This window comes from Neodiprion lecontei, chromosome 6 (assembly GCF_021901455.1).
Source record: "Neodiprion lecontei isolate iyNeoLeco1 chromosome 6, iyNeoLeco1.1, whole genome shotgun sequence".
NCBI classification, from domain to species: domain Eukaryota; kingdom Metazoa; phylum Arthropoda; class Insecta; order Hymenoptera; family Diprionidae; genus Neodiprion; species Neodiprion lecontei.
In genome coordinates, this window is record NC_060265.1 from 21,147,075 (window position 1) to 21,173,265 (window position 26,191).

A 26,191-nucleotide genomic window follows, 5' to 3' on the forward strand; every position below is an offset into this window, starting at 1 on the left:
AACCATTACTTTTTCAATTCATAATGGAAATAATTTCCATTACAACATTAAATTTAATGATGTAGTAATCGTAAAATTTAATGTTTTAATGGGAATAATTTCCGTTAAATCATTAAAATTAATGTTTCAATGGAAATTATTTCCACTACATCGTTAAATTTGATGTTTTAATGAAAACACTAATGTAATTAAAAAAGTAATGCATTATTCGCAACCCTCGTCCGGAGTGATCGCTTGAATTGATAGCATATCATCAGCCATCAAGCACCAGCGATTATTCTATCGTGGTCGTCGCATTTCTACAGTTTTGTCATCAAGGAAAGAAACTGATTCGGTAATCCGCCGCCTCGTGGCAATGCGGTTAATTGGGCAAGAATAACCGCGTATTAAAATATCAATAGATCATTCTCTCTACGCTAAAGTAACGTAACACGAGAATAGGTGTCAAACTCGCGTGGGTTATCGAAAAGTAGGTACATTGGTAGAATAGTAGGTAGGCGGCGAAGCTCGCAACCGAAAATTACATATTCCAAAAACTCCCTTATTTTTATCACGGATCGTTAAAGAAGAGGGGGTCTCTCGAAATAGTTTCCCGGGTAGAAAATACTCGGTTTCCATGACCTGCACGTACGAAATTGCATACCCGTCACAAATGCCCTGCACTCAGGAATAACTTTTCCAATAGTTATGACAAACTGTTTTTGTACACATCGGTCTTGTGTTTATATGCGTGCGCGCATGTGTGTGTACAGATACGTTTACTCGATATAGCCACAATGACGGTCTAGAAACCGCAGCAGAATGCTCCAGTCTAACATGTACATACACGTATAGTTCTTGAACTCGGAATCTAAGGTAGTAATTGTAACTTATAACTTCTAACCATTTCCATAAGCATATTAGACGCACATGCACACAAGCACCCCACTAAGTTTGAATCCGGTTTCAGATCAGAGATACGGTTTATTGGTGGCCGGTTAATTATGGTTTATTGGTGGCCCAGATACTGGTTTCGACTCGGGCGACACAAAGCAATATTATTGGCAAGTAACTTACTTGGGATCTCATCAACAGTGTCTCTCCGTGTCGCGGTACGAGTCGAGTTTTGTCAGATGAATGAAACGTTCTCTCTGTCGTTGGCTCCATGTTCGTATCTATACAGAAGTTTTTTGAACAGCAGTTTGTTAGAATCGGATAACATTCGGGATATTCGCAAATGTGGATGCAGCCCTTTTTGAAAGTGACGCACAGAAATCATGCGGGAGTTGGACGGAAGTTACGATAGACCGATACTTTGATTTGCTATTGGTACTCTTCCAAATTTATGAATCTTGTGTACTTTCACTTTTACCAAGTTATCGGTTTAATTGATGTACGAATGGTAATATTGTTTCAACTTTCTCACGTTAATTCCGCAGGAACGTTATGCGATGAATGAAACACGTACAGTGATATCTGAATTCAATTTTTCCACGTGACTGTACAGTCTTGACGATTTCACTTGTAGGTTTTGACCGATTATTAATAATTCAACGTTACTTAACTCTAGTAGTGTGTTTATACTGGAAATATTTATTAATTTATCTCTCGCAAAGTAGGCTAATGATTTTAGCAACACCGTAAAACATCAAACGAAGAAAGGACGAGATACATCGTGTGTAGGTCTTTCCATTTGCAGATTTGAAGAACGTCCATAAAGCTATATATATAATATACTCATAAAATAATACCCGAGTTACAACGCCTTATGTCACTGTCATACTACCTTTCACTTATCTAACTAGTCGGAAACCCGCCGACATCGCTTATACCGTTTTAATGAACGTGCTGTTCTTTCTTCCTCGACCCAGCGATGAAAATCTGCACCGGCTGAATACAGATTTATCGATGATTTTAAAAATCAGAATTTTCATACCGTAGACGTATTTCGTTGATTAGCAGCCGTTCTGTCTGCTTGTCAAACAACGTCCAGAAATGGATTTTACTAATTTCTTTTTTTTTTTTTTTTATGGGCGATTTCGACCGTATTACTTGCTCTGACTTGACCGTCGAACAACGCGAGTGTAACGTAGTATTAGATACTGCTAAAGAATTCTAACAATAAGTCAAAACTTCGATGACCGTTGCTGTTGCTAAAATATTGAAAATGGTTTGCGGAAAGAAACTGGATTCTTATCGAAAATCATGTAAATCATCGGCCACTATCTAATTCTTCCGATTTTGCATAATTCGATGAATTTCTAACGCGTTTCAACCGTGACCCGAATATTTTTCGGAATGTTACCAGCCTAAATCTGTGTCGATCGTTGAAAGTTTAAAACCTGAAATATATATACCGCAACAACTGAACGAAAATCGCCACGTATTCGCCGTCGTCTGCTCGACGTGGCAAATGATTAATCGTGACGTTACCGACTAACAATTCACCATCCCTTCCAGTTTGGGCTCAACATGTCGAGGCAAACAAGACACCCCGGTGTGAACGATCTCCGTGCGCAGGTGATGTAACGTAAAATTGTATCCCCTAGCGTATAACTCCGAAATGTAGATTCATCGGTTGAGACGAGCTTCGGTTACGTAGAAGAATCCTGCCGGGAAATATCGCCCAAGAGCCCAATAGACATTGACGGATTACCGTAGCCCTCGACCTACCAACCAAACACATCTAGTTATAAGACCTAGGAATTCCAGACCATCAATAACGGGTAAAAGAACCTGCCCTAGTTTGGCGGGATGGAAACGAATTAACATTTTTAACACATACCAATAAATTCAATATTTATCGTATGTCGATACCCGATTCGAATACAAGTTTTTAATTCCGCGGAGGTTTTATTTCGTACCGGACGAAGAGAGTCCTCGAAGACGAATAGATATACTGGTTATACTTCCGTTTCTCGAGCGCCATTAGCTGATCGTATATTATACGCGCAGAAATCCGAGATGCATTTCACGTATTTTACTTCGCTATAAAAAGGACCTACAGCTACGTGATGATGAGCCACCGATAAGGAGAGCCGCGGGCGAATTTGAATAATCGAAAGCTAGAGCCGCCCGTGACATTCGAATATATTTTCGTAAAACTTCCGTCAAAAGAAGAAGTTTATTTATTCACAATCTCGCTTATTTTGAGGTTCAGACACCCGTGATGTGGTATTCCATTTATTACTCATCTTGAACTTCGGTGACTGCGTCAAACTAGGAACGAATTATGCAGACTGCGACTAATTTGATCCAGATACGGGGCGTGCGAAAGAACCAACTGCGAGAAGTGCTGCTACGAATCTAGTTCTGCAAAATCGCCTTTGGTTATTCTGCCCTACAAACTTGGCCATTTGACTCTACTTTTCATGGACCAGTCGGGTCGAAATTGCGAATAAAATGGAAGGAGCGCATGTCATTTTGGGTAAACACTCGGCGGGACGATGCGCTTGCATACAAATGTGGGTTAATTCCGAGCGCTGCAATCTGCAGTGATGGGATTGTTCTTCCAACGAGCTTCTTTAAACATCAGAAGCATCGTATTCGACGCGGTATGACACTGGCGAAATAACCTAAACGTTGAATCGAAAGACGAAAAGCTTTCGACAAGTTTGCAACTATCTGTTAAAAAAATAAAACATTAGTATAATCCGTGATTGAGCCGGTAGATAATGAATATCTATCCTATCTTACGACGAGGAAACGCTCTTATATCGTTGAGACATACTTCGAATGTCGAGGAATGATTGACCGTGCGAATTATCCGCATTGGTATGTATAATGTCACAGCTCCGAGCAACTCCAATTGACGAGATAGGGATCATCGATTTTCTCTTGAGAATAACTACGTTGTTATATTCGCTCAGTCTGCAGCTTATCAGGCGCCACATCTACCTGCAGATTTGTGTGCTTGGAATACGAAAGTGAATACCAGTGGATCGACGCACGGTAAATAAACATAAACCCTGCAGCATGCTCAACAAGCTCGTCAGTTCTTTCTATTGTTTTGGATTTATTTTACCCGGTGATTTTTTACCATTCGATAAACATGTGTACATAAAATATACGTGCCCATGCACCAATCGAATTTCCTGAAGTTGCGAGGTAAATCCGACGGTGAGCAAACAAAGCGCAGTCTTCAGAGCACAACCAAAACGTCGTATCGTTAATAGCAGTTCTAACTCATAAAGAAACGATTACCTAACGGTAAATTCGTCGTTAATTCGATTGTACAGAGTCAATGATCTCTTTAAGTTATTAGTAAATCAATTATATCTTCGCACTGTCTCGTTCTGTTGGTATGCAAGGCACTTGACACACCAAGTAATAGCTGTCGCGTCATTCTTCCTTCGAAACTATTATACAGATCGCGTCCATCTGCCTGACAGTGGTCGTATTTGATTTTTTCTCTACATTCCTCCGCACTTTTCTTCAACGATTTCCAATAAAACGGCTGAAATGTTTCCCGTGGTAGGATTATTGCCGTACAGCAAATTTTAAGTTTCGCTACCAGATTTACGACCATTCAGTCAGATTAGCCTGATCCGTTCGGGAAAATAAGCGAGAACGTTAAAACAAAATAATTAAATTTATCTCTGTCTCTCTCGCCACAGAACTTCAAGACGTCCGCTTATAAATAATGTATTGGCAAAGTTGTTACGGCGTTTTTATCGTCGTACGTATATTCTATTCTGTTACTCTCTGATTCGTACGGAATAAGAGATCACCAGGTAGATACGTTTGGTGGGTTTGAATGACGGTCAGATGATATTAATTTTATGATAAAAGTGATCGGATGGCTTGGACTCGCTTTCGAGTTTGATAACTAGAACCAGCCGTTAACGAGATAAGATGTATTTTTTAGTCTGAATAATGGTCAGAATCTCAAACTGCTAGACTCGAAGAGAAATGGTCAGTGAATCGTAAATTGCCCGCTGAAAGCACGGTGGAAAGAAATAGAAAAACACAAAGAAACAGAATTGTAGACACATCTCACCAGTATGTGTACATGCATGTGTGAGAAGAAATCTCATTTTCTTTCCCCGGTCACCCGTGTGTAGCAGATTCTAATGTTGACTTTCCGTTTTCCAACAGGCAGACTGCTCTCGTAATACAAACTCGAGATCCTTTCGGCAGATTCTATATATGATTGGATTTCTTTTGGGATCCTCAGTAGTTACGCGACAACCAACCACTACGAACGTTAAACTAATAGTACGGAGTTGGATGGCTATCACTTGTACAAAAAGGGTTGTTTGTTGATGTCCCGTTCAACACGTAACTGGCCCTTACCCGAGGGATCGATCTATTTGTTCGTTTACTAGTAAATAACGCTTGACTGCCTTCAAGTTGATTTGGTTACAGTGTACTGTTTGCTTGAATCGGATTTTCATAATGTACGTGTGGAATTAGATGGAAAGGTAATGATGGATCTTTCCATCAAGTAGCTTGGACTGTATGGAATGTGAAAAATAATTTAATTGCAGTTAAGTTAGATCTCATCCAGTTCTGGAATCAGTGACGTAATCACCTCTTACGAGAGTTTCAACCGAGTTGCACTTTGTGATCGAAGTTCGACCACCCTCAAACAGTATTATTAATGAAAGGTCCTCGGTTCTTTAATCTGTTTAATTATTTCGACGCATCGGAACAATTATGAATTTACAACTGCACCAATTTCACGAAGGACCTTATCAAATCGACGGACAAGATGATCGATCATGATCGTGACGTCGTTAATTCACCGGAAAGTTCTCGGTTCGTAGCGCCCTAAAACGTTCGGTTATCATACGTAGGGCCCGAGACAAAAGTCATCTGATCGAAAAACACCGACCAGAGAATCCTTGGGATATGTTACTTTTCCCCGGATTCAGAACGTGTACAGCCTTATCGCTGGTACCTTGGGACATACTTATGTCGAAGCGAACAATCGTGGTTTTGGGAACTATTTTTGTTTTACAGTCCCCACGGGGCAACGCGAAGAGTGCTTTTTACTCGATAAACACCCCAAGTCACTCCCGTTAGAAGTTTCAACAACATACCTCCTTATTTCTTGCGAGTTTTGCCATTTTGATTATTATATCAATGCTTATATTCAAAGTTACTCGAACCCATCAATTTCGCAACCATCCGATCAACGGTTGGTACGGGACCCGTGTCGGAGTTCAATTCACAACTTAACGAGAAATATCGACAAGAAGGTTTCACTCGACTACATGGCACATGTTATACTCTGATTTAATATCCCCCTTTGTACAATTTCTACGGGATATCAAATATACCTACGTCAAGTAATGTGACAACCAACATGAAATATACGAAATTAATGATGTTCCTTCAACGCCAAATAAAATCAATAGATGCACGTACAATTAGATCAGAGTGATATCAAATTTTAGGCAGAGTTGAAAAACGCAGAAAAGTTTGTCACCCGTATACGATGGATTACTCAGAGATGTAGTATCTCGTGAACTGGAGTTGATGTTGGACTGAGAATCATTAGTCTGAGACTCGGTCAGTGCTGTTCTTCAACTTTATGGTACGAGCATTTTTTGGATCCATTATACACTACTTTGATATTCATACTTACTTTTACACAGAAGTTTCTTGACTGAAATTTCCTGCCTGGTTATCAGGAAAACTTGAATTGGCAGGAAATTACAAAGTTTTTGGAAAGAACGCTAAAGACGGCTCCCTTAAATTTCCTTTGATTGAACGAACATGCTAGAGGCAGTAAGTTCGACTCTGTTTTTACCGCAAGTGCGCTTTCTTGGTCTTTCTTCGGATAGTGATAAGGAGATTGTAAATTTATCATGCTTCGCTCGGTGGTAATAAAATTGAAAACCCAAGCCAGCAATAATTCTTGTCACGTTGCGGAATTAATATCGTTGTTGCGGCACATTCATGGGAGCAATCAGTTCTCAGAACCATGTCAAGCTGTGCCAGTTGCGCATTGTAGAGTTTGCGCTCGTATATTAAACCTTGTGGGTAAACAGCCAATTTATCGGAAAGCAATTTAATCTCGAATCCAATTCAGACTTGTGCGCAAATCGATGCCAGTAGAACAAGTTAATGCATTTGCAAATCATTTTTAATATTGTGACAACAGACCAGCCTATCCGATATTTTCCAAGAATGAACTACCCGCATAAGAATATATTCATCTTCATCCCCGCGTGTCTACGATAAGGTATGTCTCACAGTCCTATAAACTAATATGTCAAGCTGTAAAAGACGATACATCGTCTAATCTTGCATTTCAATGGTACGGGGGCAGTATGAAATCTCTTTTCGATCTCACCGAAAATAATCATTCCATCAAAAGCGTATTAAAGTGGTTTTCGATAACAAACAAATAACGTATTTTCACTAACACGCAAGACTCCATACTGGGATTGAAGTTGTAGTTTGTACATAGTACGCAGTGAAGAACAGCATCCGACAATTTCCGTCCTCGAATATTTTCCTTCACATCTGTTGAACACCGTCGACCGCTGTGCAAATAATATCGCCCGTTGTCAACCAGATGGTCCTAACCGTTTCCACGAAAATTTATACATCATAAACCCCATCAAGGGAAATCAGGTGGGACAGAATTTGTGCTGACGAGTACACGGCATATGAGGTATCACATTTCGTGGACGCTTCTGCGCACCAAAATTAATCACACTACGGTGACGAGCGTATATTCAAATTCCCATTGGTCAACTTTATGATAAAATTTTTATTTGAACGTCTTTTACACGACGGGTGAATCAATATGCTGACATGGGAATTTTTGCCAATGAGATCTTTCTTGTACTAACTGGGGTTATGACCCAATTCTAAAACAACTGATTCAGACCCGGCATTTTTATTTTAGAGAGTACAGGTTTTTGCTGCTTTCGTGGGTCAGATTGATGCTTGAATAACCACACGATCTCGCGAACCCAGCCGAACTAGGTTTACGTGCCTTTACGTTTTGATGCTGGTAATTCCACTTTACGACCAAGTTAACCCTGCATCTATACGTCGCCTATGAAACGTGGGAATCACCTTGACAGGACGACACGTGCCTTATTGTTTGAAAACTAATTGACACTGCTCGTGACAGGTGTGTTCAAACATTACTTCATATTCATTAGAAAGTTGACGAACAATTGAAGTACGTCATTATGCAAATGCCTCAGTATTCGTATAGTGGGTGTTGCTTTGACGTAAAAAAGCTCAAAGTTGAATTACAGAAAGATGACATTCAAACAAACGTGTAAAAAAGAGTCAAGGATCTAGGTGATAGTTCTGAGAGAACGCTACACACTCTGACATAAGTGAAAAAAAGAAAAAAATCCGGCGACTGTCGATAGTCTGCTATTGATTTTACCGCGTAAACTCGTCATTTCCACGATCGCCAGCGATAACCATGACCTGGCGTCGGCTAATGACACCTTATTTGTCACATGAACCGAATGAATGTACCATATACCATTGGTTACATACTGAATTTTTGAAAGCTTCGACAACTTAGGGACATGTTCGTAAAAATCACATCCTATCAAACGAGAACCGACCTTTGGTTGATGATTTGTAATTCTAGAATCGCGAATGGTATGGTTACCTCGTCTTACGAGCTATTTGATGTCTTCCAATTCGCTTTGTCTTGTTCGTGTAGAGAAGAAAAAATCGGCACGTAATTCTATAGACTACGTGCTCAGCATCCCAAAAGACTTGGCCGTCGAGAAGGATGTAAAAAGGACTTAGATATTCAGTAGACCAAGCAGGCTACAGAAATCATCATTTTTATTCAGGAATACGCTTTGCCGTAACCTTTCCGAACGTTTACAGTCCGCTTAGTGTAACAACCAACACCGTGTTAAACTCGAGAAATTAGATAAGGACTGAATCATTCTCCAAAAATTCTTCGCAATGCGTATATTTTGATAATTCGAGATGTTCCCGCCAGTAACTCATTTTCGTTGTGGCACACGATCACTTCAGGATCTATAGTTTTGCACCTTAAGGTTTTCGAGATAATGGCATGAATTCTGTGTTGAATCTTCGACGTCACGTCTGAGCCTTTAGTAAAACAATTTCAGACTTCCTTCAGTAAGATTACATGTTTCATCTCAGTATTCTGCTTCTCCTTGGTAACGAAGAGGTATACGCGAAAACCTTGCGGAATCAGGGATGCCTTGAGAATTATTCTACGAACAAAATAATCATTAATGTTGCGAATAAGGAAACAAAATTTCACTGCTTGGATTAACTAAGTGATGTCATATACTAGCTACATTTTTTCCTATCTTCGCTGCCAATCAGCAGGACAAAAACCTGAGACGGTTTTCATTCCCCTGGCTCGTTTATACGGTGTCCAACAATTATTATTAATAGGCTTACGACATCATTGTTGCGTTCGTATAGTAATAAAGTCGCACTCATTGCCAGTTATGCATTTGCGTCACAATAGTTTCATACACAAGAACATTCATGTAGAACTAGTTTTGCGTAATATTCTGTTGAACATGTTGCTTGGCCGAGTTGCCAAGACGAGTGTGGTTTTAATCGCATCTTGATTACTTTTCAGGTCGGCTCTCTGAAAGGCTACTACCTCTTCTCGCACAAACACGTCCACAAACGGTCGGTGGCAACAAGCGATCCTCATCATGAAGCACTAAAAAATGAGCCGCAGGTGAGTAAACGTTTTTAGACATATCGGTTATCTAAACGATTGAGAAACAAGCTTGAAAAAAATCGGAATTCTATTTCAACTGCGATATTACAATGGTAAGAGAACAGTTACTTTACATATAAACGATTTCATTGAATGCGAATCCGCTTTTGTAAGATGATTATAAGCTACATTAGTGGTAAACTCATTTTAATTAATGAATACGTAGATGTTTGCAAATATGAAACACTTGATTAATATAACAATAGAACTACTCTCTTTATATCAGTTTTTGCGGTATGCGGAAAGGTGCGGTAAAATAGGAAACAGTAGATTGACGTTATTGAAAGAATCCTGACCTTTGGGATCAAATGAGAATGGTTGAAGGAAGGAATTTTGGAGTTGCTCTTACAGAAACAACCCCTCAACTATAGCGCAAAATCGTACCCTGTATTTTTTACTTATAGCAATTTAGCATTATCTATGCGTTAGGGGGTACCAATTCACCCGTAAGGATATCTCACGTTTTCCCAGCTTAAAAGTATATTTCCACCCATATTTAGATTGGACGAAGTCAACTACTGCGAGATAAGCCTAAAAACTGGTGCTGCAGAACTCGTTTAGAGACGAACCCAGTGTAACCATTCGCAAGAAAGCCCAGCAAAGCTATTAAGGAATTACGCAAAGGCTTGGTGTTTCAGGTACATTGGGTTCAGCAACAGCATGAAAGAAAAAGAAAGAAGAGAGACTTCAGCGGACCCTCGTTCAGTTTTAGCGACTATCCAACGTTTTCTGATGACTACAACCCCAGGCAAAAACAACAGTATCATCAGCAAAAAAATCGCGGGGTTGCTTTTCAAAGCCTTTTCACAGATCCACTTTTCAAAGAGCAGTGGTACTTGGTTAGTATCATGAATGATCGACGCGTTTTCACCCACTTTAAATGAGTGCCGTTCACCCGATTAATCTATACGAAGCACTTTTACCTACTTGGTATACCTCAGCATAAAAATTTCTCCATCGACTGTCCGTTAACTACCGTAACCGAGAGCTCTTAATGCATGCTTGAATATTAGAAATTTTGAACCTATTTCGTCTCTCATTACTAACGCAAGGGATCAATAACTGAGCCAATATCCAGTTCTGTACTGATTCCTAGAACGGCGGAGCCAAGGATGGCTACGATATGAACATCGGACCAGCATGGCAGAAAGGATACACTGGTAAAGGCGTCGTTGTCTCAATCCTTGACGATGGTATTCAGACGAATCATCCTGATCTCGCTTATAACTACGATCACGAGGCTAGCATAGACATAAACGATAACGACGATGATCCTATGCCAAGAGACAATGGCGACAACAAACACGGCACCAGATGTGCTGGAGAGGTTGCTGCTATAGCTTTCAATAATTACTGCGGTGTCGGTGTTGCCTACAACTCTAGCATTGGAGGTAACTTCATAAATGTGTCCAAATGTTCTTATCACGTCAATACTAATTATTTTGACGAATTATTGGAAGCTTATACAAAATTTTACTACTCGAGGTGTTCGAATGCTGGACGGACCTGTTAATGACGCCGTGGAAGCCAGAGCATTGGGGTTGAACCCCGAGCACATTGACATCTACAGCGCATCCTGGGGGCCCGAAGATGATGGTAAAACAGTCGATGGTCCGGGACCATTGGCCAGACGTGCCTTCATCTATGGCGTCACCAGCGTGAGTTTACTGATTTCATTTCTTGTCGGCAAATGAATGTACCAGCTACAGTCAGAGCTGACCACTGTTACTCTCCGTTTCAGGGTCGCAGGGGAAAGGGTTCGATCTTCGTCTGGGCGTCGGGTAACGGTGGACGTCATACGGACTCTTGCAACTGCGACGGTTACACGAACAGCATTTTTACATTGTCGATATCAAGCGCCACGCAAGGTGGTTACAAACCGTGGTACCTTGAGGAGTGCAGCTCGACGCTGGCGTCAACTTACTCTTCCGGTACACCCGGAAACGACAAGAGCGTAGCGACTGTAGACATGGACGCGAAACTTCGTCCTGATCACATATGCACGGTTGAACATACGGGTACTTCAGCATCCGCTCCCCTAGCCGCGGGTATCGCGGCTCTGGCTCTGGAAGCCAACCCTAGCCTGACATGGCGGGACATGCAGTACCTCGTGGTACTTTCATCGAGATCTGGACCCCTCGAAAAAGAACCGGGCTGGATTTTGAACGGCGTTAAAAGAAAAGTATCTCACAAATTTGGATACGGCCTAATGGACGCCGGGGCCATGGTCAGCCTTGCCGAGCAATGGACAAATGTGCCACCGCAACATATATGCAAGTCGCAGGAAATCAACGAAGAAAGATCGATCGATCCCACCCCAGGATACACGCTCAATGTTCACATGGATGTCAGTGGGTGCGCGGGTACTTTGAACGAAGTTCGCTTCCTTGAACACGTTCAGTGCAAGGTACGACTATCTCTTCTTCATTTCTTCTCCGTTATGGAATTACCAATGGACACTAAAATTTCGTTCACCTTAGGTGTCGCTGAGATTTTTCCCTCGTGGTAATTTGCGGCTACTTTTAACCTCCCCAATGGGCACTACGTCCACTCTACTTTTTGAAAGACCCAGAGACGTTCTCAGCTCAAACTTCGACGACTGGCCTTTCCTCAGCGTTCATTTCTGGGGCGAAAAGGCTGACGGACGCTGGACCCTACAGATCATTAACGCGGGTAATCGCCACGTCAACACCCCAGGCAAGTCACGCATACTGTAGTTACGAACATTTTTACTGCACATAGTTTTTATATACTTTGTGCACTTCTTTTTTTTTATGAATTTTTCATTCCATGGCCTTGTTGTTTTGTTCTGCAGCATTTCACTGAGCAACAAAAGTTCAGATCTAGCGTATCAAGCTGTTTGATTCTTCAAGATATTCTTGACCAAGTTTTCTATCGTCAATATATTTCGGCAAACATTATTTCATACATTACTCAAGGAGAGAAACAGTTTAACAACCGGCTTGTTGAATAAAATTGAGTAAAACTTGAAGGTCAGTCAGTAGTTTACGAGACATCTTATTTTGTTGCACAGTGTCATTGTTCCACGTTTCTTTCATTTGTACTTCACTGAGCTTTTTCACTTTTGTAGGTTCGACCATATGGTGTTATCATCGCATGACTTGTTTCAAGTTGGATACGTTTATGACAGTTTTGATCGAGTACTTGTTTCGTTTCATCTTTCAGCTATGTCATCCTGCGTATGCATGCCGGGCGACCGAACCTTGCCTGAAGCCATATATGATCTAAAATTTTAATTTTGTCGTCTTTGTTCGTCTTGGCTTCCGTATCAATCGCAATATACCCACCTTTTGAATTAGGGCATTTAACGATGTTACAGGAATACTGAAGAAATGGCAGCTTATCTTTTACGGAACGGCTACCAACCCGATTAGGATTCGGACGCAGCAGTTTAATCCGGTACAAGCGAACCCCTCAATACTATCCCCCTTCTCACAAACCCACCTGCCCCAGGGCTTCTACAATTCCGACTTCTTTGGCGTATCTGCGTTTCAGACCTACCAGGGTGCCTTCACAGGATCTGCTTCGAATGTTCAGGAGTCCGTGGCTAGCCTCGATGGCTCTGCTGCGTCAATACTGACTAACCAATTGCCAAATGATGTCGCGTCAAACAGTGATCGCTTTGTAAATCAAAGATGCGATCCACAGTGTGACTCGCAGGGTTGCTACGGTGATGGGCCGACGCATTGCATTGCATGCAAAAACTACAGACTTGATAAGTGAGTTGAAATTCTCTAGGCCCATCCTTCCTCCCAACCCTGATACCACTCTCGGGCGTGCTTTGATCGCCCGATTTTTCAACCTCTTTACAATTGCTCTTGACTCCCTCATTGAAAAGTTCTGCGAATCTTGCCGTTTCAGCACCTGCGTTAGTCGATGCCCTCCAAGGAGCTTTCCAAATCAGGGCGGACTTTGCTGGCCCTGTCACGAAAGCTGTGAAAACTGCGCCGGCGCGGGACAGGACTCTTGTCTTTCCTGTGCTCCGGCTCATCTTCTGGTCACGGATCTTGCCGTCTGCCTGCAACAGTGCCCCGAGGGATATTATGAGAGTAGGTTTGAAAGGGATCAAAATCGGTCAACTCGTGGAAAGTGTTTTTTCGAGTTCTTCATTTAGTTTGGGTTAAATCTTTCATAAATTCTCGAACCGATAAACCTCGTTAGCACGCTCAACTTTAACCTTGCACTTACACTTTCCATAGCGTCAAAAATTTTTAATTAAAAATTCATACTATAATGGAATGCAGCCAGATCAGCATAATTGTCATTAAAACACAATACCGAACCTCAGATTTAGAAAACGGAACGTGCATACCATGCGAGGCAAACTGTGCTAGCTGCCAAAATCGTTCGGATCATTGCACTGCGTGCGAACACCACTTAGTCTTGCACGAAAACACGTGCTACGCTGCCTGTCCTAAAAACACGTACGAAACGATGGATTATAACTGCGAAGCCTGTCATGTATCCTGTGAAACTTGCAATGGCACCGGTGAAACTCAGTGCATCGGTTGTCGGCCTGGACTCTATTTTTCCGAAGGTAAACTTTCAAATATTCATTTCGTTTCTGTAGTCAAATTATTCACCTCACTTTTACTTCAACAACTTGTTAGGGTCCCAGTTAGTAGTTGCAGCATCTTTCTAACTATAAGATCAATTTTCACACCAATAGGTACGTGCCTGGCTTCTTGTCCAACGGGATTTAGCCCTGATAAGAAAAGGCGAGAGTGTGTTCAGTGTCCCACGGGATGTTTGACGTGCACATCCTCCGGTTGCACCACTTGCATCCGTGACTGGAACTTGAACGCCAACAGTTTCTGCGCCCCAGCGAGTCGTACGCGGTGCGACAGTACTGAATATTACGAAAACGGACGGTGCAAGAGATGCCACTCGACATGCGAGACTTGCGCCGGACCCACCCGTGACTCCTGCGTCTCCTGCCAAGAGGCACTGCTTCTGCAGGGTCAAAAATGTGTCGCTCAATGCGAGGACGGTTACTATTCCGTCGCCCAGCCAGCTGGCAAACCTCTTTGTCTACCCTGCCTTCATACATGCAGGACCTGCACGTCCAGATTGAACTGTACTACTTGCAATGATGGACTTCAGCTGCAGAGTGGCGAGTGTAGATCTTCCTGTGCTGACGGGTGAGTCGCGAAATGAATTAACCTCACGCACCATATGTCGCGGACACCAATTTGATAAGGCCTTAAGACAATCTACAATATTGCTTTTATGAGTGAGGAATTAGCATAATATTGCTTTTACAGATATTACAGCGATCGTGGACAATGCGCAAAGTGTCACATGTCCTGCAGGACTTGTTCTGGACCCAGGAGAGATCAGTGTGTAACCTGTCCGAGAGGCTGGCAATTGGCTGCAGGAGAATGTCATCCGGAATGTCCCGAAGGATTCTTTAGGACCAGCTTTGGATGTCAGAAGTGTCATCATTACTGCAAAACATGTAGAGGTGATAAAATATGAGATCATTATCTAGTCCATTACTCACGGGGAACCTATATTCGTTTGGACTTTTAACGTCATTCTAATGTCAAATTGGTTTCAGCCGAAGGGCCGCTAGGGTGTACCTCGTGTCCTGCTCACTCAATGCTGGATGGGGGCCTTTGCATAGAATGTCTCAGTAGCCAATATTACGACTCGGTGACGCAACTCTGCAAAAGCTGTGACTCAAGCTGTCAGAGATGTACGGGACCGGGAAAGTTTAGTTGCTTGTCATGCGCTGCTCCGTTGCACATCGACAAACTGAACAATCAATGCGTCCCTTGCTGTCCAGCTGGTATCAATAATGCCGAGGATCAAGACTGTTGTATATGTAATCCAGCAACGGGTGGGTTAAACTTATGCTTGATTCTGATAGTGAGATGTTTGATGAACCTCAACATTATTTTGTATCTCACTTACCATGTCAACATTTCCTGATCCAGGTGGTTGCCGGAATAGCTCTCCAGCTGGAAAGCGGACAGTTTCCCGAGACGGAGGTCAGGGGGTTTCAGATAGCTTTGGCAGAACCGAAGATTCTGCATCATTAGCTGTAACAGCAGCCACTGCGTTTGCAGTTGCTATTTGCGTTGCCTCAATCGCTTTGTTTGCCGCGATATTTGTCGCTCTTCAGGTTAGTCATGATTTTCTACGAATTTAGGCTTCTTGAACTAATCGTAAAATCAGAGAAGCTGTGTATGTAAAATTCATTCCATGATTATGTAACGTGAAAATCAAGCACATTTGTAATCACGAGAAAACCTAATCAGCCCTGCCTATGACACTTAATATGCAATATTAATTATGCATAATATTAGACTTATACTTGTCTGTTGCATGTATAGGCCATATCTAGGAGAAGAGAGTCGACTCTCGGCTACACAAAATTGGCCGTGCAGGTGGAACCTATGGATGAAATGGACGCGGATGATACAACTCAGCTAATGACCTAAGCTCGAATTTCGTCGCACCCACTAGAAGACAACCTTTATTAAACTATTCCGCTGGAGTTTCTCACTCCTAGATGACTTTCAAAGTTGAGATCTGCCCAGTGTGTGACGAGATGCATATAGTGATATAGGATTGATAGTAATTCAGGACACATGCAAGCGCACCTTGAAAATCGTTGTCCGCAAGTGACCAGAAGTATTTTGACTTCTGATCGTCATTTGTATATAACTCAGTTTAACCGATTGTCTTGATCTGAATGTCAGAAATATTATCAAACTGTATGTAAATGTGTCGTGTGCGACTAGTGGACGATTAGGAGTATACGTACAGTTAATCTATACATATTGGATTGAAAAAGTCGGTGCGTTTCGTTCGTTTCTACAGTGTGAACTTATCAAAACTCACGCTATAGTAGAAAAAAATATTGTAAAGTGCCTGATTAGTGATATCCTTTCTTTTTTAAATCTGCTTAGCCGTAACATTTTTTCTAGAAAGAGTTTCAAGACTAGTTCCCAATTTATAACAACTCATCGTTACATGTACAAGAATCTCGTAGTGAACGTGAGATGGAATTCTAAATACTGTAGTAGCCGGAGCATACCTTCTTTTTTCAACTTTATGAATGGATAACTCAAGTTCCCTTTTCGTCATTTTATTGTAAAAAAATGTATCAGAATTGATTTACACATTGAATCATTTTTATACAATATACAAGTCTGAAAATTTCTCCAGAACTATAAATCTCTCCATTACCTATATCGCAGTCATTAGCAATGGTGATAAACTATCTATTATCGGCGTATGTTTAAAAAATATAAGGGAAACAAATGCTAATCGAAGAGGAACAAACGCTTTAGAAACAGCGTAGTATTTATCCTTGGAGACATTCTTGTAAATTCATTACGAACCATCAAATTGAAAAAATAGACGTTACCCTGTGTATTTTTACGACCCAGTTACGCGATGTGATTCCAATAATATCCCATGATTCATCTCAATTCATTTTCTAATAATTTGTTATCATTTAATTGTGTACGTATTTTGTTTAATATTTGTCTTTCTCTGTTGTTCTATTTTCAACCTATATTTGTTTCGTATGATTAATTTTCCGTAGTTTCGCATTCCTTGTAAGGGGAATAACAAACAATTCTATTGTAATCTACTATTCTTAATCTATAACGCATGATGTGAATATTCGATTTTTCGTCATGATTTGATATTTTATTATTATTACTATTATTATTATTGTACTTTTATGATGAACACAATTATGAAAATATAAATGAATTATATTGGAAAACAGTTTCATTTATTACTTAATCTTAAAACGCAGATATTTACACTTGATTGATCATCAGAATCGATTTGTATGATCCTGTCTCGACTAATTCGACCCCCAGGAAATGCAGAAAACGTACCAAACAGAGCGTGGAACCATCAGCACATGTAAAACGAAAGAAATCTCATTTTGAGAATGTATCTTTAATGCGTTGCTTGCGGCGTATTGGGACTGCACCTAATCGATTTCTCTTGCAAAATTACGTCGGAATAATGCATGAAAGAATTTATTCCAGCACTTTTCAAAATCGCGAAAATTTTTGCCAAAAATGCAAAGGGTTAGCCTTACCGTTGACTGAACAATATAAAGACAGTTGCCCTAATGGGCTTTGGTGTAACAGCCGAAAATCGTCGTGCGCTTGCGCTCCCTGAGATGTTCCAATGATAGAGTTGAGAACTTATTGCAGAACATCAGAGGGTTCCGGATTTCGACATGCTGCTGGCTGCATTCACCTTCCCAGTAACACTGTCTTCGCAGTGGTAAGCCCAAGCCAGTACTTAGCCTGTGTGTACTTACCGAGTTGTCGGCGATACAAGAAATTAATGAGAATAAATTTCTTCAAACATTCGTAGAAAAACAGTGATTTAATTAAAATATAGGTACCCGAGAGAAGAATGTATACTTAAATCATGAATAACAGTAGATCAGATGTAATAACGAAGCAGAGACCAAAGTGTATACATGTATATTCGGTCCATGTACGATATTCATAAATATGATCTATTTACGATTAATACGTGATGCATACTAAAAATTTTATAATTTTCCAGGAGACGAACTAGATTACCTACAACAATGCGTCTATAATATGAAAATAGAAGAATTGTTCATTTCGAAATGAGATTCTATTCGACACGCGCTCGATGTATTCCATAACATTAGTATTCATAATTATTCCAACAACTTTTCATTTGCTCTCTCGATCTTGAATTTTCATAGGCATAGAATCGAAACGCTGTTTTAGCTGGTCGCAAGTGAAGTATCTGCGTTGGGTGGAGGAGCAGAATTTATTTTTCAAAAAGTATTCGGATGGAAAAAAATTCAGAGTAACTGTAATACATCACGGATGCGCTAATTTTGAACGAGATGAAATGGATGCTTCGTATATGAGACAGTATTTAACGCTGCGTAGTGATTTAAAGACCTAAAAAGGTGATAGGGAGAGAAAGAACGAAGCTTCTTAACACTTCGAGTGTATTTTAACACACATTTGAAAGATACGAGCAAAATTTTTCATCATCCAACTGTCGCAGAACGGCAGCGTTATCAGCTGACCCTTTAAGTGAAGGATATATCTTCAGTCAACGGCTGACCTTCGAAGGGCCTGGCCGCTTGAGTCTGGAATCGGCAGGACAGATGAAGTGTGTATTTCTTGTATGAAATGTAAACACTAATATCATTATACATCATATCATATCATCATACATCATACATCGTACATCATACATCATACATCATACATCATACATCATCATACCTAGTATTACAGTTCGAAACCAAAGTTTGAATTTTCGGATGTTCGGAAAGTGACGTCACCAATCTGAAATCGGCTAGCCGAGTTCCTCAGTCTGGTAACAACCGCGCAGTAGAGCGGACCGTTGAGAGTCGCGCTCCGCAAATTTCGAGTACCGGGTTCTCAACCTCTCGGATCTCGCGCTTCGGGTCCGCTACGTATTTCGAGTACCGGGTTCTCAACCTCCCGGATCCCGCGCTTCGGGTCCGCTACGCGGTGAAACTCGACTTCCAGGATAAGCGCTCCGTGGTTCCTGGTTCATGTTTACAATAAATTATTTCAATTCCTTTTTCGCGCAACCCCAAATTCGGTAGCTGTCAGTCCGCTAATAAAATTTCTCGACTTCCAGGATAAGCGCTCCGTGGTTCCTGGTTCATGTTTACAATAAATTATTTCAATTCGTTTTTCGCGCAGCCCCAAATTCGGTACCTGTCAGTCCGCTGATAAAATTTCTCGACTTCCAGGATAAGCGCTCCGTGGTTCCTGGTTCATGTTTACAATAAATTATTTCAATTCGTTTTTCGCGCAAGCCCATATTCAGTAGCTGTCAGTCCGCTGATAAAATTTCTCGACTTCCAGGATAAGCGCTCCGTGGTTCCTGGTTCATGTTTACAATAAATTATTTCAATTCCTTTTTCGCGCAACCCCAAATTCGGTAGCTGTCAGTCCGCTAATAAAATTTCTCGACTTCCAGGATAAGCGCTCCGTGGTTCCTGGTTCATGTTTACAATAAATTATTTCAATTCCTTTTTCGCGCAAGCCCAAATTCGGTAGCTGTCAGTCCGCTAATAAAATTTCTCGACTTCCAGGATAAGCGCTCCGTGGTTCCTGGTTCATGTTTACAATAAATTATTTCAATTCGTTTTTCGCGCAACCCCAAATTCGGTACCTGTCAGTCCGCTGATAAAATTTCTCGACTTCCAGGATAAGCGCTCCGTGGTTCCTGGTTCATGTTTACAATAAATTATTTCAATTCGTTTTTCGCGCAACCCCAAATTCGGTAGCTGTCAGTCCGCTAATAGAATTTCTCGACTTCCAGGATAAGCGCTCCGTAGTTCCTGGTTCATGTTTACAATAAATTATTTCAATTCGTTTTTCGCGCAACCCCAAATTCGGTACCTGTCAGTCCGCTGATAAAATTTCTCGACTTCCAGGATAAGCGCTCCGTGGTTCCTGGTTCATGTTTACAATAAATTATTTCAATTCCTTTTTCGCGCAACCCCAAATTCGGTACCTGTCAGTCCGCTGATAAAATTTCTCGACTTCCAGGATAAGCGCTCCGTGGTTCCTGGTTCATGTTTACAATAAATTATTTCAATTCGTTTTTCGCGCAACCCCAAATTCGGTAACTGTCAGTCCGCTAATAAAATTTCTCGACTTCCAGGATAAGCGCTCCGTGGTTCCTGGTTCATGTTTACAATAAATTATTTCAATTCGTTTTTCGCGCAACCCCAAATTCGGTACCTGTCAGTCCGCTGATAAAATTTCTCGACTTCCAGGATAAGCGCTCCGTGGTTCCTGGTTCATGTTTACAATAAATTATTTCAATTCGTTTTTCGCGCAAGCCCATATTCAGTAGCTGTCAGTCCGCTAATAAAATTTCTCGACTTCCAGGATAAGCGCTCCGTGGTTCCTGGTTCATGTTTACAATAAATTATTTCAATTCGTTTTTCGCGCAACCCCAAATTCGGTAACTGTCAGTCCGCTAATAAAATTTCTCGACTTCCAGGATAAGCGCTCCGTGGTTCCTGGTTCATGTTTACAATAAATTATTTCAATTCGTTTTTCGCGCAACCCCAAATTCGGTACCTGTCAGTCCGCTGATAAAATTTCTCAACTTCCAGGATAAGCGCTCCGTGGTTCCTGGTTCATGTTTACAATAAATTATTTCAATTCGTTTTTCGCGCAACCCCAAATTCGGTAGCTGTCAGTCCGCTAATAGAATTTCTCGACTTCCAGGATAAGCGCTCCGTGGTTCCTGGTTCATGTTTACAATAAATTATTTCAATTCGTTTTTCGCGCACGCCCAAATTCAGTAGCTGTCGGTGCGCTGATGAAATTTCTATAACTTCAAATCTTCTCATAATCTTTTTGGTAAAATATGTCGATAAAAAAATTATATCAAACCTTACACATTATTTTTGATTTGTTCTCACGCTGAAAATATTTATTAGTATTCGAGGTATAACCTGAGGTGGTTGAAGGTGGTCGGAGGTGGACGAGGAGGAGGACGAGGAGGACGAGGATTTGTGCTGGGTGAGTAAAACACTTTTATAATATTTGATGGCAATTGCAATTATATTTCATCTGAAATATTACAAACTTTTCACGTTTACAATAAATTATTTCAATTCATTTTTCGTGCAAGCACATATTCAGTAGCTATGAATAATCTTATACATTTTGTTATATTATTAATTAATTAATTAATATTCTTATAATATTTAATAGCAATTGTAATTATATTTCATCTGAAATATTACAAACTTGTCACGTTTACAATAAATTATTTCAATTCATTTTTCGTGCAAGCACATATTCAGTAGCTATGAATAATCTTGTACAATTTATTAAATTATTAATTAATTGATTAATTACATTAATCCTTACACAATATTTTTGATGTGTTCCTATACTAAAAATATTCATTACTATTCCAGGTATCACCCGAGGTGGTAGGAGGTGGACGAGGAGGAGGACGAGCTGGACGAGGAGGAGGACCAGGTGGTCGAGGAGGAGGACGAGGTGGACGAGGAGGAGGCGGGGTGGGTCGTGGGAGAGGACCTCTCCTCTCCTCAGAGGAGGGGAGGGGGAGGGGCAGGGAAGGGGGAGAGGTGGGGGGGAGGGGGAAGGGACGGGAAGGGAAGGGAAGGGGCGGGGAGGGGAGGGTAGGGTGGCGGGGAGGGGGAGGGAGGGAGGGAGGGAGGGAGGGAGGGAGGGAGGGAGGGAGGGCGGGTGGGAGGGAGGGCGGGAGGGTGGGAGGGAGGGCGGGAGGGAGGGAGGGAGGGCGGGTGGGCGGGCGGGAGAGAGAGAGTGGAGGACGGATGTCGATGCAAGCCCGTTAGAGTTAATAGAGCAGTACACCCCCCCCCCCCCCCCCCCCGCGCCCTCCCTCCCTCCCACCCGCCCTCCCTCCCTCCCTCCCGCCCACCCTCCCACCCGCCCGCCCTCCCGCCCTCCCTCCCTCCCCCTCCCCCTCCCCCCGCCCCGCCACCCTACCCTCCCCTCCCCACCCCTTCCCTTCCCTTCCCTTCCCGTCCCTTCCCCCTCCCCCCCACCTCTCCCCCTTCCCTGCCCCTCCCCCTCCCCTCCTCTGAGGAGAGGAGAGGTCCTCTCCCACGACCCACCCCGCCTCCTCCTCGTCCACCTCGTCCTCCTCCTCGACCACCTGGTCCTCCTCCTCGTCCAGCTCGTCCTCCTCCTCGTCCACCTCCTACCACCTCGGGTGATACCTGGAATAGTAATGAATATTTTTAGTATAGGAACACATCAAAAATATTGTGTAAGGATTAATGTAATTAATCAATTAATTAATAATATAATAAATTGTACAAGATTATTCATAGCTACTGAATATGTGCTTGCACGAAAAATGAATTGAAATAATTTATTGTAAACGTGACAAGTTTGTAATATTTCAGATGAAATATAATTACAATTGCTGTTAAATATTATAAGAATATTAATTAATTAATTAATAATATAATAAATTGTGTAAGATTATTCATAGCTACTGAATATGTGCTTGCACGAAAAATGAATTGAAATAATTTATTGTAAACGTGACAAGTTTGTAATATTTCAGATGAAATATAATTACAATTGCTGTTAAATATTATAAGAATATTAATTAATTAATTAATAATATAATAAATTGTATAAGATAATTCATAGCTACTGAATATGTGCTTGCACGAAAAATGAATTGAAATAATTTATTGTAAACGTGACAAGTTTGTAATATTTCAGATGAAATATAATTACAATTGCCATCAAATATTATAAAAGTGTTTTACTCACCCAGCACAAATCCTCGTCCTCCTCGCCCTCCTCCTCGTCCACCTCCGACCACCTTCAACCACCTCAGGTTATACCTCGAATACTAATAAATATTTTCAGCGTGAGAACAAATCAAAAATAATGTGTAAGGTTTGATATAATTTTTTTATCGACATATTTTACCAAAAAGATTATGAGAAGATTGTAAAGTTATAGAAATTTCATTAGCGCACCGACAGCTACTGAATTTGGCCGTGCGCGAAAAACGAATTGAAATAATTTATTGTAAACATGAACCAGGAACCACGGAGCGCTTATCCTGGAAGTCGAGAAATTTTATCAGCGGACTGACAGGTACCGAATTTGGGGTTGCGCGAAAAACGAATTGAAATAATTTATTGTAAACATGAACCAGGAACCACGGAGCGCTTATCCTGGAAGTCGAGAAATTTTATCAGCGGACTGACAGGTACCGAATTTAGGGTTGCGCGAAAAACGAATTGAAATAATTTATTGTAAACATGAACCAGGAACCACGGAGCGCTTATCCTGGAAGTCGAGAAATTTTATCAGCGGACTGACAGGTACCGAATTTGGGGTTGCGCGAAAAACGAATTGAAATAATTTATTGTAAACATGAACCAGGAACCACGGAGCGCTTATCCTGGAAGTCGAGAAATTTTATTAGCGGACTGACAGCTACTGAATATGGGCTTGCGCGAAAAACGAATTGAAATAATTTATTGTAAACATGAACCAGGAACCACGGAGCGCTTATCCTGGAAGTCGAGAAATTTTATCAGCGGACTGACAGGTACCGAATTTGGGGTTGCGCGAAAAACGAATTGAAATAATTTATTGTAAACATGAACCAGGAACCACGGAGCGCTTATCCTGGAAGTCGAGAAATTTTATCAGCGGACTGACAAGTACCGAATTTGGGGTTGCGCGAAAAACGAATTGAAATAATTTATTGTAAACATAAACCAGGAACCACGGAGCGCTTATCCTGGAAGTCGAGAAATTTTATTAGCGGACTGACAGTTACCGAATTTGGGGTTGCGCGAAAAACGAATTGAAATAATTTATTGTAAACATGAACCAGGAACCACGGAGCGCTTATCCTGGAAGTCGAGAAATTTTATTAGCGGACTGACAGCTACCGAATTTGGGGTTGCGCGAAAAAGGAATTGAAATAATTTATTGTAAACATGAACCAGGAACCACGGAGCGCTTATCCTGGAAGTCGAGTTTCACCGCGTAGCGGACCCGAAGCGCGGGATCTGGGAGGTTGAGAACCCGGTACTCGAAATACGTAGCGGACCCGAAGCGCGAGATCCGAGAGGTTGAGAACCCGGTACTCGAAATTTGCGGAGCGCGACTCTCAACGGTCCGCTCTACTGCGCGGTTGTTACCAGACTGAGGAACTCGGCTAGCCGATTTTAGATTGGTGACGTCACTTTCCGAACATCCGAAAATTCAAACTTTGGTTTCGAACTGTAATACTAGGTATGATGATGTATGATGTATGATGTATGATGTATGATGTATGATGTATGATGTACGATGTATGATGTATGATGATATGATATGATGTATAATGATGTTAGTTTTCACATTTCATACAAGAAATACACACTTCATCTCTCCTGCCGATTCCAGACACAAGCTGCCAGGCCCTTCGATGGTCAGCCGTTAACTGAACATATATCCTTCGGTTAACGGGTCAGCTGATAACGCTGCCGTTCTGCGACAGTTGGATGATGAAAAATTTTGCTCGTATCTTTCAAATGTGTGTTAAAATACACTCGAAGTGTTAAGAAGCTTCGTTCTTTCTCTCCCTATCACCTTTTTAGGTCTTTAAATCACTACGCAGCGTTAAATACTGTCTCATATACGAAGCATCCATTTCATCTCGTTCAAAATTAGCGCATCCGTGATGCATTACAGTTACTCTGAATTTTTTTCCATCCGAATACTTTTCGAAAAACAATTCTGCTTCTCTACACAACGTAGATACTTCACTCTCGACTAGCTAGAACAGCGTTTCGATTATATGCCTACGAAAATTCAAGATCGAGTGAGCAAATGAAAAGTTGTTGGAATAATTATGAATACTAATGTTATGGAATACATCGAGCGCGCGTCGAATAGAATCCCATTTCGAAGTGAATAATTCTTCTCTTTTCATATAATAGCTAATCTAGTAATATAGGTAAATAGGATGGTTGGAGGTGTTCGGAAATGGTAGGACATTTCAAAAGTTAAAGTCGACGATGATCCGGTGCATCAATTTTATCGTTACAGATTTTCTTTCCCCATGAGGCATAGAGTATTCAACAACGATAATGCAGTCCGTAAAATTCATCATTCATCTCTGTCTGGAAAGCTAATTCGCAAGGCGTGGTATTCTAGATATGTCAAAACTAAGCTAGCGGCACGTGTTTGCATTGTTAGAAAAATACCCGTACTCTGCATACACTGTTTCTAATCCTTTGCTACAGTTGGTTTAATCCCCATGCTTCCACAGCACGAATAGTCGGAAATGTTTTTGATTATCCATAATAAAATAAAAGAAGTAACAAAGCTTAAATTTATTGTTAAAGGTCTAATGAATACATCAAACTGCGGTCGAATTCATTTATTATTTGCACATGACCTCTGTATATTTGATAAATTATTCCTAAATACATTCAAACATATGTATTTATAATGAAATATCATGCAATGGGCCGTGTAAACTATAAACTATAATTTCTATCAAATAGCTGCTTTTATGTTAACAGGGCTTTGAGACTCAGTTAAGTTGGTTCTAGATTTTTGCCATCGTATGTAGGACATTGGGTTACAAGAACAAATGCGAATTACGAAGAACTCCGTATTAGAGATAAGGAGATTTTAGTTCAAGTATACCTTTACACAGAAATCCGTATGTGAATATACTAAAACCTCTGTGTTTATTGTAAAAATCTAGTTTTAAATATATGTATATCTAGTTAAAAAATATGTATATATATACTTATGCATGTGTATATACATATATACACATACATGTACATAAATAATTGCCAAGAAATTAGAAACACTCACAACTTGTCGCAAATAGAGTAAAACGTAAGGTTAATAATATACAAATTACACAAGCGCACCATAAAACGTGGCAAGGGTAATCCTAGTGCAGTGATTG

The 26,191-nt window shown here is 41.0% G+C and overlaps 1 protein-coding gene across 3 annotated transcripts in view; it reads left to right on the top strand.

Moving 5' to 3' along the window:
- LOC107221421 (furin-like protease 2) overlaps positions 1 to 16,879 on the top strand; it is a 61,302-nt gene extending 44,423 nt beyond the window's left edge. For 2 of the 3 annotated variants that reach the window (XM_046742482.1, XM_046742481.1), the window contains exons 3-16: positions 9,542 to 9,646; positions 10,327 to 10,527; positions 10,785 to 11,079; positions 11,174 to 11,346; positions 11,430 to 12,095; positions 12,169 to 12,385; positions 13,029 to 13,428; positions 13,571 to 13,758; positions 13,998 to 14,246; positions 14,379 to 14,850; positions 14,974 to 15,173; positions 15,270 to 15,551; positions 15,649 to 15,836; positions 16,048 to 16,879. In XM_046742482.1, coding sequence (XP_046598438.1) covers positions 9,542 to 9,646; positions 10,327 to 10,527; positions 10,785 to 11,079; positions 11,174 to 11,346; positions 11,430 to 12,095; positions 12,169 to 12,385; positions 13,029 to 13,428; positions 13,571 to 13,758; positions 13,998 to 14,246; positions 14,379 to 14,850; positions 14,974 to 15,173; positions 15,270 to 15,551; positions 15,649 to 15,836; positions 16,048 to 16,155 — 3,744 coding nt within the window. In that variant the 3' untranslated portion in view covers positions 16,156 to 16,879. The remainder of the gene's footprint in view (positions 1 to 9,541; positions 9,647 to 10,326; positions 10,528 to 10,784; positions 11,080 to 11,173; positions 11,347 to 11,429; positions 12,096 to 12,168; positions 12,386 to 13,028; positions 13,429 to 13,570; positions 13,759 to 13,997; positions 14,247 to 14,378; positions 14,851 to 14,973; positions 15,174 to 15,269; positions 15,552 to 15,648; positions 15,837 to 16,047) is intronic. The other variant, XM_046742483.1, reaches the window with a different exon arrangement.
- The last annotated feature ends 9,312 nt before the right edge of the window (positions 16,880 to 26,191 follow it).